We start from the raw sequence: 14,488 nt of genomic DNA, 5'->3' as shown, positions 1-14,488 counted from the left end.
AGAAGAAGGCGTGAAGAAGAAAGATGAAGGTAGAAGATAAATGAACAGTGATTTTTGTGGGTCGCGCCACCCCTAGGCGGTGGTCACAAAATTTCCCCAAGGACTTTGAGGGAAGTGCCGACCCCTCAAGCCCTTTTCTTTTTCTCTTTCTCTCTTGGTTTTTGGTGCCAACTCTATTCTTGTTAGCGCATGAATGGCTCCGATGGGCAAAGGAAGAAGAAAGATGAAGGTGGAAGATAAATGAACAGTGATTTTTGCTTACCGAAAATGCTGATCGATGATTAAAAAAAAAATTTTCCAAAATGCGTTTTTGAATGCTATTCATCGTCTTCTTCCACGAGCTTCTTCTTCTTCCGGCGAGCCCTCTTCCTCTAACTTTTAGCATTTAGCCTTCGAAATGCTCATATTTGGGCAAAGGAGTTTTCAAAAATTTTACCAAACACCTCCCGCAAAATTTCGAGGCGGCGTGACCTCGCCGCCTCCCGATCCGAGGTCGCCGGAGGTTTGGGGCCCGACCCAAAAGCCCCTCCGGTGGAATGCCCAACCAAACACCCCATAGCCAATTTTTTTTTTAATTTTTCTTTTTTTTTACATAAAGATCTTGTAAATTTTTAAATTGTGCCAACTCTATTCTTGTTAGCGCATGTTTCTATGTAACCTGTAACCCAGGGAGATTTATTAGATGGTTGTGTTTGATAATGGGGAATCGAAAAGCTTTGACTTGTGTGGTGCTCCAATGGCGGTTTCTTCTTTTGGGTCTGGCCTCTTTTTTATCCTTTCTCGCCACACGTTAAGTATACTTTCATTCTTGGCGATGTCAAATGAACAATCATTAGTTAATTTCACGTAGAAGATTCCAAGTGAAATGGTGTATTGGTATCTTGTGGACCAGACGTAACTAGATCCACAGATTGTTCGTCTATATCGATGCTCTATCTCTCTTTTGCAGTAGTTTCTCCAACCATAGAAAAAATAAAGAATTATGCTTTCGCATCTATTTTGACAGAAGAAGAGAGGGGGGAGGGGAAGAATAAGAAACTTTTCGCAACGCATTCGTTCTAAACTTATCTGGAGGCAGAATGCTTTTTGAAAGTTCCATCTCCTTTTGAAGCTCTCGGCGATATCATTTTCAAACATTTGAACCTCCAAAAACTCTAAATGGGTTGGAGAAACTGCTCATTTACGGTGATTCTGCATTGTTTTCATTCGGGTTCTCTATGTTAGGAATTATATTAAGCTCATACTTGCTCCCGAAGAACTTTGAGAACCCGAAGCTCTCTTGAGGGCAGTCACCGGCCCCTCTGCCTCTGCCTCTGCCTCACTCCCTTTCGAGCGCTCGAGGGGCAGCCGACGGCAGGGGAACGGCCATTTGACGAACGCCAGGGCAGCAACGAGCGCAAAATAGTCAGATCTAAGAGCGAAGAAAGACATTCAATCTTTGAGAGCGATCGGTAGAGAGGAAAGAGGTTTGCTCTTCGTTCTTCTTCTTCTTCAGAGAAGAAAAGCACGAAGAGGAAAGAGAATTTGAGACAAAGAAATAAATGTGTGCAGAGAACGAGAAAGAGAGCCTAGGGGCCAGTGTGTGCAGGCTAGTGAGGGAGAAATGAAATTATTTTTGTGCATAAATTCTTTTGCTGGTGAGCCAGTCCCACACCTCCATGTGTCGCTTCCTAGTGATTGGAGACCACACTGACATGATGGTTCAGGATCACCTAATATTTTCTCCAAAGAATGTGCTTTAGATTAGGTTGCTCCTTGTAATTAATGCACATCAATAAAAAGTAAAAAATCACGTTGAAGCTACCATTTAGGAGTGCGCAATTCTATAATAAACCTTGTTTCTCAAACAACGGAATTAGTTGGAAGAAGAAATTTAAATTGACCAACGCTAATTTTGAAAAATAAATCTTTAAGAGATTAGTTTCATTTTCAGCACACAATAGTGATAATTAATACGAAAAAATCATTACCTTGTATCTCTCGAGGAAATCACTAAGAAAATCATAAATCTATTATATTTGTGTTAATTTAGTTATAAATATTTTAATGATTTTATCAATGTAATCCATCCAGGTCCATTTTGGAAAAAAAATCGTTAACGTATCTTATGTGGTACAGTTAATGCTAATATAAATAATTTTTTTAAAAGAAAATTAATTTTCTTTTCTTTCCTTTTTTCTTGGTGTCGATGGCTAGTTGCCGGCCATTGGCCACAAGGAGATGGTTGACTAGTGTTGGCCCCTTCAGGCCTTGCCTAGGCAAGGGCAAGCACCGAAAAGAGCTCCCCTTTCTGAATTTAGCAAGGCCGACCCTCTTCAGGCCTAGCCTAGGGGAGGGCAAGAACCACCCTCGTCAAATATGGCCAAGTCGACCCTCGCCCGAGCCAAGGTAATCGGTGCTCTTCCTCACCCAAGTGAGGCCAACTCTTCTAACTATGGGCAATGGCCAACCATTGGCAAAAAGAACAAGAAAAAAAAAAAGACAAAAAAATTATTAAAAAAATTATTTATATTAATGATTATCGTGTCATATAGGATGGTTATCATTTATATTAATGATTCCAAATAAATTAAGTTGATAAATCGTCAAAAGAATTAAAATTCAATTGATTAAATTAAAAAAAAACGTATTATTGAATTGACATTTGCACTGGATCTAGAACTTTCTCGGTAACTTCCTCTTATCTCTCTGACATACGTGGCCCCATCCACTACCTACTATTTTTCTTTGTCCTGGGCCAAGAAGAATTTGAAGTCCACATAAGCGTGCATCACGTAATTACTTGAAAACTCCATTATTCAGGAGAAAGAGTCAACACGCCTTGGGAAAGACATTGGGTCAAATCAGCCACACCAGGCACAAAAAATAATAGACGACCGATTTAATTATCGCATATATTTATACGAAATTAGGAGCATACATCTAACTTAGCCATTTGCCAATGGATAAAAATATTACAGATTTTTGCTTTGATATTTTTATAGTGCCTAAGGTATCAAGTATAAAAATATCTCGTTCCAACAGAAAAAAAAGGAAAAAGAAGTACACGAACAAAAAGTCAAACGTCGCATTGCTCAAGCTGAACATCCTTGGATTTCAGAGGAACATACTCTCCGAGGAGATAGACGTCGAGATGATCCGACAGCACCGACTTGTCGATGTTCTCGTGGTGGTACGACTTGCAGACGAAGTAGATCACCGTCTGGAAGACAAGCCCCAACAGCATCAGCATGGAAAGAAGAAAGAAACACAGAATTCCATAGCCAGACCTGCTTAATGTCCCTGCCAAGCGATCATAAACGACCCGCCTCCTGAACGCGAATTGAATTAGAAAGAAGGATATGTTGAGCACGAAGAATATGATTATGGACGCAACGATCTTCCCCTTTATCAGGTTCTTGCTCTTGATCATGGCCTTGACCCCGTAATCTTCCTCCAGGACGGAGACCACGCTCGCCAATTGCCACACTATGCTCATGTAAACGAACCCGACCAAGTACGCGATCACTGCAAGGATGAGGATCGGGATGCCTAAGTTCGTGTCGCCGGCGAAGATGAAGCACCTGACCAGGATCACCGCGGCGACCAAGTTGTATACGAACATGGCCAGGAAGATGCACAGGAAGGTGACCATCAGCCGCTTCCAGACCCTCAGGACCACGCTCATGACCTTCCCGAACACAACCTCGCGGCCGGTGTAGATGCATGCGATGGTGTAGACGACGGCGGAGGTCGAGAGGAGGGACAACACAAGGAAGGCAGTGAGGTAGAGGGCATTGAAGAGCAGGTAGACGGCCCACTCCTTGGAGAGGACGCTGGAGATCCTGTCGTGGAGGGCAGTCTTGGGGCGGGTCATGTCGAGCCGGATCTCGTTGCTGACGATATGCCAGTAGAGGACGTCGGAGACTTCGATGTGGAGGAGGAAGACGAAGGCGAGAGGGAGGATCAGGGCCGAGGTGATCTGGGTGAAGATCTTCCTCCATGAGAAGATGACCTTGCAGGACTCTTTGCAGATGCCGACGAGGCCGAGGAACTGCATCTCTTCTTGCTCTCGATCCATGCTTCTGTCGATCCCTTGACGTTCAGTGAAGATTTTCTGGAGGAAGAGAAGATGAAGAAGGAATAAAGGATTGGAAAGGTGGGGAGAGAGTAGTTGAAGAGGACCGTAGGAGGTTTGGCTGGACTTTTCAATCTCGAAATGCCTATAGTAGACATATAAGAAGACCTAAACCCAAGTCAGTCAATGTCATCGTCAATCGATTGACGACGAAGATTGGAAAAAGAAAATCAAATAAACATATGGCAAGAGACCCAGTCAATATGCTTAATTTCAATTCTAATTTCATTTTTCTATCAATTGCCAAATAAATATCGCTTACACTTTTCATACCTGTTGTCTATGTTGTAGGCTGGTGAGGTGACCATGACTAGGATATGATATTTCCAGTAAAGATTAACAGGCAATGCATCAGATGGGGCATGTTTTAATTGGTTACACGAAAAAGCATAGTGCAGCATTAAATCTCTTCCGTTCAGCAGTATCACTCAACCACGATTGGTAAAATTAAATTGACGCATTAAATAAAGTGCCTTTTAAATAAACGAGCCGTCATATTTTAAAATTTAATAAAAGTTTATCGCATCATTTAACACGCCGATCTTATTATAATTCGTATTATTTTATATTGAAAGTCAAAATTTGTAAATATATTATCGATGATGCGATTTTTACATAATATCTTAAAATCCTGTGGATTGATGTAACTTGAAAATTGGTGACAACGAGACGGATGGACATTATTGCTTGACTGTGATTTCCAAGATGACGCTTTGCCCTTCGAAGACGGCAATGACTAAATTTTGGCAGGTCAACCACGGTGGCCTAGTTTCTTCCTCGTCCTTTCCTTGTGGACCTTTTTGCTTTGTCTGAACTTACAAGTCGGGGTATTCCCATCACCAAACCAACCATTCTTGGGGAGCCACTCGATCAGAATTATCCCATCGGTTTGAAAAATTGGAATTAAGAAACACAATATGATTTTTCCTTGACATAAATATTGTGAAAATATCGGTTTAATAGACAAGATAATATCTTTGAATGTGAGAGTAGGATGTAATTGGTTTTGTTCGTAGTGATTTAGAGATGTAGTGGGAGGAGCTCACTTATTATATGTTTGATGACGTCATGAGGTTTAACGCTTGTTTAGCGTCAGAGTATCATTGTCATTGGAGAATTGTCAAGGGATTGGTTGAGTTGTTAAACACTTGGTGTGGATTTTGTAAATCCTGTATTCGAATCACAACGTCACCTATTTAAATTACAGTGAGGGCCATGCTTGCCGGCCTATGAGTGAAGTGATACCTGATGCAAATGGACAGGGAAGTATGCCTGTATCTGTGGGGATTTGATCGCCCATGTTTAGATTACCCCGTGTTGTATAAATATGATTGTCTCAAGAGGACAAATCTCACTGTACAACAGAAAAAGCAGGTCTTTCAAAGAGTTTCTCACGTCTAATTGATGTAATTAACCACTTAAGAAGTAAGGCTCAGGCCATGTCTACACAAATGCCCACCGAATTGCTTGGATCACAGAACAATTTCATTAATTTTTTTGTCCTGTGTAAAGTAATATTTGATGTGGTTGGATATGGTGTAGTGTCAAACTGTCTGGGTTTCTTTTTTCCTTCTTTTCAATGATGGACATTGACAGAAAAGGCACTCTTCCTGATTTTCCATTCAACGATAGAACTTGCTAATATAAAAGACAGATCACATTCGGACACAGAGTTACTATGAATGCCTGACAACAAATTCTTCAACTCAAGGGAACTTGCATGTAATGGAGTCAAGTATCAATGACAAGAATCCTTTTTTAGATTTTCCAAATAACATGAATTGAACCTTGAACTTGATATATCACAGCAAATCGGAGATCAATCCACCCACACATTCATTCAGTAAGGCTTCATCGATGGGATGGTCGATGGACACCCCAAGATTACTCAAAGGGGAGATGTCATTCTAGTGCAGGTTTTGCTGCGTTGGAGTCAAGGATCTGACCGCTTAGTATTAGAGAGAAAGACATTGAATCGATATTGTACACGCATAGCGGGGGACTTTTTTCTATTGATCTTTACATCTCTCACCGTTGAGATTAGCATCTACTTAACTGCTGAAAAATAAACCTACCCGTATCAGTGATGTTAGATGTGAAATTTGTGAAAGAAGATGGTTACACAGCCTGCGTTCCTAATATATTTATCTGAAGACTATCGATTAACATTGCATACGAGTCTCTGTAACTTTCTTTCTACCTATCCCTCACCTCTTAACGTCGAGACGAGCAGTAAGTTAATTCGAGTGTAAACAGGAAATTTGTACTTGTACACCTTTTGTTTCCTCTTTGCGTGCACCCCGTGTTTGCAACAGCTGAGATTTTGGCAGTTCAATTCATCCAAACTTGGCTTTCCTTCATCCTCCCGAGCTTCAATCCTAATCCCATGTATGTTTTGATTTCTTTGAATTCTGATAACTACACTAAGTGGAAGCTGGAGAATGAGCTTAAAAAGAACTTGTGAATGATAGTGTTGCCTATTCAGCTCAGACAATTCGGGTTCATTGGCATGATCAATTTTCACAAGGCAACTAATTCTACTTCGCGCTTCCATCAACTTTGTAGAGAAACAGGTTCGTCTTTATTGCTCAATCTAGTCTCATTGCCATCATCTTGAGTAGTTTCTGAACTTTGTGATTAACCGACTTTATTTCAATAGTCTCTCCAACATTATTCAACAGACAGTACGAGAAAAAGTAGGTGCATGTAGCTTGTTAGGAGCAGTTTAAAGATCTCTCGTGCTCTCAAGCAGCATTGACAGCTATCTGTTGATGCTGATCAAAGCAGCAAAGAAGCAGAAATGCCAGAACTATAGATATCGAGGAAGAAAGAAGAAAAACAGAGGAAACGGAGAGAACAGAGCATAAAACCGCCTTCTACAGTTCCCAAGTAAAAAGTCAAGTACAAAACACAACTTAAACCAAAAGAAAAAAAATAACTGCACACACACACGTTCAGCTTGTAATCGCTCCCGAACAAGTACTTAACTTCCTAAATAACACAACAACAACTGCATAACATAATTGACTAAGTAAGAAAATAAACTAAAACAATATAAAAAGAAGAGAAGCTTTAGTCTAAAAACAGCAGCACCGAGACATCAAAATCCAACAAACTCCTCCTTGGATCGAGCGCTTTGCATACTCCAATTTTCTTTCTCAATGCTTCAAATCTTCCAGCTTGAAATGGTTTAGTGAACATATCAGCAAGTTGATCTTCAGATCTGCAATAAACCAGCATGACCTCACCATTTTGTTGCACCTCACGTAGAAAGAAGAACGTGACCTTGAAATGCTTAGTTTTGCCATGAAAAACTAGGTTTTGAGATATTGCAATTGCAGCTTGGTTATCCACATTGATCTTGATACATTCATTGGAGTTCAGCCAAAGATCTTTCATTATCTTCTTCAGCCATAAGGCTTGATTTGCAGCTGCAGTAGCAGCTATAAACTCTGCTTCTGCAGTAGATTGAGCTACAATTTCTTGCTTTTTAGAACACCAAGTGAAACAAGCTGATCCTAAACTGAAACGGTACCCAGATGTACTCTTCATATCATCCATCGAGCCAGCCCAATCACTATCAGAATAACCTTGTAGATTGAATTCTTGACTCCTTTGAAACTTCACTCCAAAAAACATGGTTCCTTTCAAATACCTTAAAATCCTCTTAGCTGCAATCAAATGAAGCTGACTTGGATCACTCATAAATCGGACGAACACTTACAGCAAATAGAATGTCTGGTCTGGTTCTGTGAGGTACATGAGACAACCTATTAGACTTCGTACATCGAGACATCCATGCCTTGGTTCCATCACTCTTCGCAACTTCTCTTTTCGCCATAGGTGTACCGACACTTCGACATTCTTCCATCTGAAACTTCTTCAAAATTTCCTTTAAGTACTTCCTCGACAAATGAAGATTTCATAAGGACTTTGCTTGATTTCCAGACCTAAGAAGTAAGCCATTTTTCCTAAGTCTGTCATCTCAAAACCAGCAAATAAGCCTTGCTTAACATTTTCTATCAGCTGAACATCATTTCCTGTTACCAAAAGATCATCCACATATAGAGACAGAACTACCACACTATGATTCACTTTCTTAATATAAAGAATGAACTCACTCAAGCTCCTTTTAAAACCTAAATCCAGTAGATATCGATCAATTTTTCCATACCAGGCTCTTGGAGCTTGCTTCAGTCCATATAAAGCTTTGTGCAATTTGTATACACTCTCTTCTTGCCCTTTAACACAGAACCCTTCAGGTTGTTCAATAAAAATTTCCTCTTCAAGCTCACCATTTAGAAATGCAGACTTGACATCAAGCTGAAAAATAGTCCAACCCTTCTACACGCAAATGGCTAACAGGGAGTCTTCTTGTGTCCAGCCTTGCAACTGGAGCAAAAGTTTCAGAATAATCTACTCCCCATACCTGAGAATAGCCTTTCACAACCAGCCTTGCTTTATACTTGTTAACAGAGCCATCAAGATTGAGTTTTGTCCTAAAGACCCACTTAACTCCAATTACATTCTTATTTAATGGCCTGTCTACCAATTCCCAAGTCTGATTTTTTTGAATCATTGTCATCTCCTCCTGCATTGCTGCAAACCACTTCTAATCTTCCTTGGCTTCAGCAAAATTTGATGGTTCGAGCACTGCCACATTACTCCTTTCATAGATCTCAGCAAGTGACCTTGTGCCTCTTACAGGTTCATCATCTATATTTTCTTCCATTTCCCCTGTAATTTCATTAGTCTCCACATCAGTTTCAGGTTGTCTTTCAAAGTGCTTCAATTCAGTGTTCCTTCCATTTAACCAATTCCATTCATCTTCCTCTAAGAACATAACATCTCTCGCCACAGTAATCTTCCTTGTCTTTGGATAGAAAATTCTGTAAGCCTATGATTGAGAGCTATATCCAACAAAAATTCCAATCTCAGCCTTTTTATCAAGCTTATCCCTTTTGACATCAGGAATATGAGTATAACACAAACTTCCAAAAACCTTCAAATTTTTCACAGAAGGTTTAGTGTCTTGCCAACCTCGAGAGGTGTTAGTTTCCCTAAAGCTTTTGTAGGTAATCTATTTAAAAGAAATACAACAGTGTTGGCTGCCTCAGCCCAAAAACTTTTAGGCAAATTCTTTTCCTGCATCAAACATCTGGCCATCTCCATAATGCTTCTATTTTTCCTCTCACTAACCCCATTATGTTGAGGTGAGTAAGGGGCTGTAAATTGTTGTACAATTCCAGCTTGCTCACAAATCGGTTGAATTTGTTAGCTGTATAACGATCCATTGTCCGACCCGAGAGCTTTGATTCTCTTCCCACTTTGATTTTCAACTAATGCTTTAAACTTCATAAATACATAAGCTACTTAGGTCTTAGCTTGCAAAAAATAGATCCAGCTCATTCTAGTCGGATCATCGGAAAAGTAATAAAATACCTACTTCCATTTAAAGAAGGTTCGAGACATAGGTCCACACATCGGTGTGAACTAATTCCAGCTTTTGATATGTCTTCGAGACTCCTCCTTTGAAGGGAAATCTGGCTTGTTTGCCAAGAAGGCAGGTTCTGCATTGTGGAAGCTCTTCCTTCAAGCTTGGTAAATCATCTACCAGGCCATTTTTCTGCATAACCAGCATACTCCTCCTATGAACATGTCCCAATCTTTTGTGCCACATCTCTATATTCTCTTCTGTACACTTCAAAGCCATCTGCTGCATCTCATTTGGCTTGAACACAAAACTTTATCCCTCATTTGAACTCTCAAGACTTCATTGATGTCGTATCTTTAATGAGACATTCCCTTCCTTCGAACTTCACTATATAGCCCTTCTCCACTAACCGACTAACACTTAACAGATTCTGGTCAATGTTTGGCACAAAGAGAACATCCTTGATTAACTTCACCCCCTGGTTTCCTTTAACAGCAACTACACCTTTACCCTGAACTTCAATATGCTGTCCATTGCCAATTCTGACTTTGGACTTTACTGTTTTGTTTATGCTCTTGAATAGCTCTAAGTTGCCAGTCATGTGATTAGTACAACCACTATCTATCAGCCATGTACTATTTTCGACTGAATATTCACCAGCTGAAGCAACAAATAAGTGCTCTTCATCAACTTCACTCACTACCACTTGTGCTTCTCCCGTTTTCTTTGATAGGCTTTCCCTTTGCAAATAGCTTCCATATGACCCAACTTGTGGCATCTTGTGCACCTCGCATCTGGCCTTTTCCAGCATCTAAAGGACTGATGGTTGGTTCCACCACAAAGATCGACATGGCCTTTTATTATTTTTCCATTTGCTAGATCCACCAGCATTTCTTTCTTTTGGTAAAAATTTCGAATCAACAACATTTCCCTTAAACTGAATCCATTTCTTCCCTTTGCCTCCATCATTTTGCTTTACTTTGGCTTGCAATGCCCCCTCAACATGATCTTCTCTCCTCATTAGTCTTCTATGCTCCTGTGCCCGCAAAGCATTCAGCAACTCGCAAGTTTTATATCAGCCAAGTCCCTTGTGTTTTCCGGAGAAGCTATAGTAGCTTCAAATTTTTTGGAAGAGACACTAGGATCTTCCGAACAAGCCTATCATCCCTCAAGTCGGTTCCCAAAACTCTAATTTTATCGCTATTCCCACTAGCCTATCTCGAGTATTCCTTCACCGACTGCATTCCTTCATATGCTGTCTCTCAAATTCTCTCAAGAGATTTAGCACCTTCATACCTCTTATCTTCTCATCTCCTTCATATTCTTCCTTCAAGAAATCCCATATGACCTTCGCAGTCACACTTCATAATTCTAGTGAAGATGGTAGGCGAGACAACATCATACGAGGCAAGATTTTGCCTTGGCTTTCCTTGTGGTTCTCTCTTTATGAAGCTTGATTTGATTCATGGTCGGATTATTTGGAAGTGGAGCAACTTCATAATCATCCTCCACAGCTTCCCACAGATCATGACCCTCAGAAATGCTTTCATTTTAACAGCCCATGCTTGATAATTCTCTCCGGTAAATTTGGAGAAGCCATCATAGAAAAACCACTTGAACCTGTCTCCATCACCCTCTAACCTCTTTGCACTACAATACTTGCTTCACTTCATAGTCCCTCAAGATCATTCGATGCTCTGATACCACTGTTGATGCTGATCAAAGCAGCAAAGAAGCAGAAATGCCAGAACTATAGATATCGAGGAAGAAAGAAGAAAAACAGAGGAAACAGAGAGAACAGAGCATAAAAACTGCCTTCTACAGTTCTCAAGTAAAAAGTCAAGTACAAAACACAACTTAAACCAAAAAGAAAAAAAAATAACTGCACACACACACGTTCAGCTTGTAACTGCTCCCGAACAAGTACTTAACTTCCTAAATAACACAACAACAACTGCATAACATAATTGACTAAGTAAGAAAATAAACTAAAACAATATAAAACAGAACAGAGAAACTTTAGTCTAAAAACAGCAGCACTGAGACATCAAAAATCCAACACTATCTTCATACCAGACTCGCAGTGACCCTCAAAGCTGCATAGAAAGCAGTTTCCTCCCTTCACCAGATTTATCTGGTCATTGACCGAAGTGTGAACTTTCGCACCTGTCAAAGCCTGGCAACTGTTGTAACCACCGCTGTCAACTACCACCACGTTGCGGTTTGAAGGGTCATACTTGAGTACTGAAAAATTTCCAAGCAATAAGAAGAGCCTAAGGACTGGATAAATTGTACAAGATAAATCTAGTGGAAGCACATGCTGACAATAATTGATTCTTTCCTTATGATCGGAAACCATCAACTTACTTAGAGGTTGAGTACTTTAGATTGTAAAACAAAAGAAGTCCGGCGGGCTTTTCTCCTGGTCAAAATATGAGGGGACAGAAGAAACTTCTGTCAAAAATTAAAGTAGATGTGTCACGGCCAATATAATGTGTTTTTTTCCTTTTTGTGTGATTTTTTCCCTATTATTTGAATGCCCAAACCATGTAACTTTGGTCACGGGGGGTTCAAGAGTCATTGTGCTTGCCATTGCTTCGGACATTGAAAACTGCATTGAAAGTTGCAGACTTTCCAGGGAACAAAACTTCTGGGAACAAATTTATCTTCTGCAGGACCTGAAAAGATCTCTTAGCTTTTTAGCATTTGGGCACTCTTTCAATTTTGAGATTTGCAAATTGACGCTGGCAATCCAATTCCTGGGATTAGGAGCCATTTTCTCTTCCCAATTTCCATCAGTCGCAAAACAAGCAGGTCACATTGACTAGTGATTCTTTTGCTCATTATATGTAGCAAATATTTTACATCAAGCGAGAGAGACAGACAGAGAGACAGACAGACAGAGACAGAGAGACAGAGATACTCAGAATCAAAGCATTGAAGAATGCCATGTTATTCCTCTCCATTACTATCAGCTTATAGCGTGTTTCTCATCCTCTCAAGCTGCATTCACAGCTATCTTCATAGCCGACTCGCAGTGACCGGGAAAGTTGCATATGAAGTAGTTCGGGCCCTTGACCAGCTTGATCTGGTCGTTGCCGGAACTGTAAACCTTCGCTCCCCCTGGAGTCCGGCAACTGTCGTAACCGCCCTTGTTCAGCGCCACAACGTTGTGGAGCGTCCGGTCATACTTGAATACTGCAATCAAATTTCCCAAAAATCACAATTACTCGCCAAAATCACTCACCCGTTAAAAAAAAAAAAAAATTCAATCTATGAACCCCAACAAAAGAAGATTGTATTCTCCTCTGTCCTATGCTTTCTGAAATCATTTTATTGTCAAATACAAGTGATTGAGAATGGGATCAACGGTGCTATAATTAGATGGACGTGGGAAAATAGACTTACTGAGAGTGTCACCAGCTCTGAATCTCTTGCCTTTGGGCCAGCTCGCCACGTTTAACGTCCAGCCACCAGAGCCACCGACTGTGTAGGTTGCCGCTCGAGCATACTCAGCTTGAGCGAAGAGGTAAATGAGCGCGACCGCCACAGCGGCGGCGGCGACTCGAGATGCACTGCCTCTTCCCTGAGACATTGTTTTGGAAAGCAAAAGGATTGAAGGAAGACACAAGAGACTTCAGTAGAGAAGGCGTGCTCTTGTGGAGGATGGCTTAGTGGGTTTTATGAATCATGAGCCATGACCCCCTTATTATATATATATGGTTTTGGAGGAAGGGAAAGTGGCGAGTGGTCCCGATTGACGAGGACAAATGGGCATGTGAATTAATAAGGCTCGTTCCTGGGGAAGGGTAAATTTCATGAATTGAGTAGTAATTTGAAATTGCATGCAGCAAATTTTTTCACGGGAGGAAAATGTGGCGGTAGGCTAGTTGATTTTCTTAGCTCTATGGTTTACGATGGTAAAAGTTAGGCCTATAGATTACATTCCAATTCCATGATTCAAATGCGAAAAAACAATTTGACACAGTACAAGATATTTGAATTTTTAATTGTTATTTTTTTTTGGTGGCCAAAACTAAGAAAAGTTTATAGCTGGGAGCATATGATGTGGAGAAAAACATTGGACAAATTAGTCCCGCGTCTTTTAATATAAACAGTAGATTATTAGTAGCCTGTTTACCTCGGTAATTTTATGGATGCAAGATGCTAAGAATTTCCAAAAGGTTTAGTAGGAGAATTTAAAAAGCACTAGCTGCTTCAAGGGGTCCCCACTCTTTTTAGTCTAATGTGCTTCATTTCCCTTAATTTCAGCATGCCTATGGTTAGACCATAGTTGAAATTTGTTGCACCTTGTCATGATGGTAATGCACGAGCCTCCTGTCACGGCTTTGCTTCCGTGACACTCCAGTCGAACAAAAAAGGAAAATATTTCATCTTTCATGTAATCATTGCACCCCGAGACAATGATAATTTAATGTAATCGACCGATTGTCATTCTCCGCATGCTAATGCATCGCACTTTTAATTGGCTTAATACTCCACTTGTCATTGCCACAATGGTGTAACCATTGCCTAAAATACTTTATAATATATATTTTAATGATCAATCTCACGGGTTTTTTGCAAATATGAATTTGAACTTCTATAGCATATCTAGACTACTTGACGATTACTTTGAGTTCACATTCAAAAGGATAGGGACCCACAGAGTACTCTTAACAATTTTTTCAAATTCAAATCTGAAATGTGGGGATCCATAGATTACTTAACTATTTAATTACTCTGGCTATCATAAATTACAATGTTTTTTTTTTTTTTTTTTTTTTATCAACGATTCGATGGTTTATGTATCGTTATACTTATCTTTCAAAGACTGGTCTCTGCAGCAGCAGTTGCAGTGTGGTGACTAGTGAGTGATTCCGCTATCGTGTACAGTCCAACCCCCTGCGATATGTATTTAAAGATCACATGGCAAG

General features: G+C 40.2%; 2 protein-coding genes across 2 annotated transcripts; both read right to left on the bottom strand.

Annotated features, from left to right (window-relative positions):
- Positions 1-3,058: 3,058 nt before the first annotated feature.
- Positions 3,059-4,060, bottom strand: LOC104452333. The gene has a single exon (XM_010066810.2). It carries the CDS (start codon positions 4,058-4,060, stop codon positions 3,059-3,061), a length of 1,002 nt encoding a protein of 333 aa, XP_010065112.2.
- Positions 4,061-12,366: 8,306 nt separating this feature from the next.
- On the bottom strand, positions 12,367-13,222 carry LOC104450887 (basic blue protein). Its single transcript, XM_010065598.3, has 2 exons — positions 12,960-13,222; positions 12,367-12,749 (listed from the first exon to the last, which is right to left on the bottom strand). Exons 1-2 carry the CDS (start codon positions 13,144-13,146, stop codon positions 12,550-12,552), a joined length of 387 nt encoding a protein of 128 aa, XP_010063900.2. The 5' UTR covers positions 13,147-13,222; the 3' UTR covers positions 12,367-12,549.
- Between the last annotated feature and the right edge of the window lie 1,266 nt (positions 13,223-14,488).

The sequence above is a fragment of the Eucalyptus grandis genome, chromosome 9 (genome assembly GCF_016545825.1).
Source record: "Eucalyptus grandis isolate ANBG69807.140 chromosome 9, ASM1654582v1, whole genome shotgun sequence".
Taxonomy (NCBI): Eukaryota; Viridiplantae; Streptophyta; class Magnoliopsida; order Myrtales; family Myrtaceae; genus Eucalyptus; species Eucalyptus grandis.
Note: the sequence above shows the minus strand (reverse complement) of the source record. Positions and strands in the feature narration are given on the sequence as shown.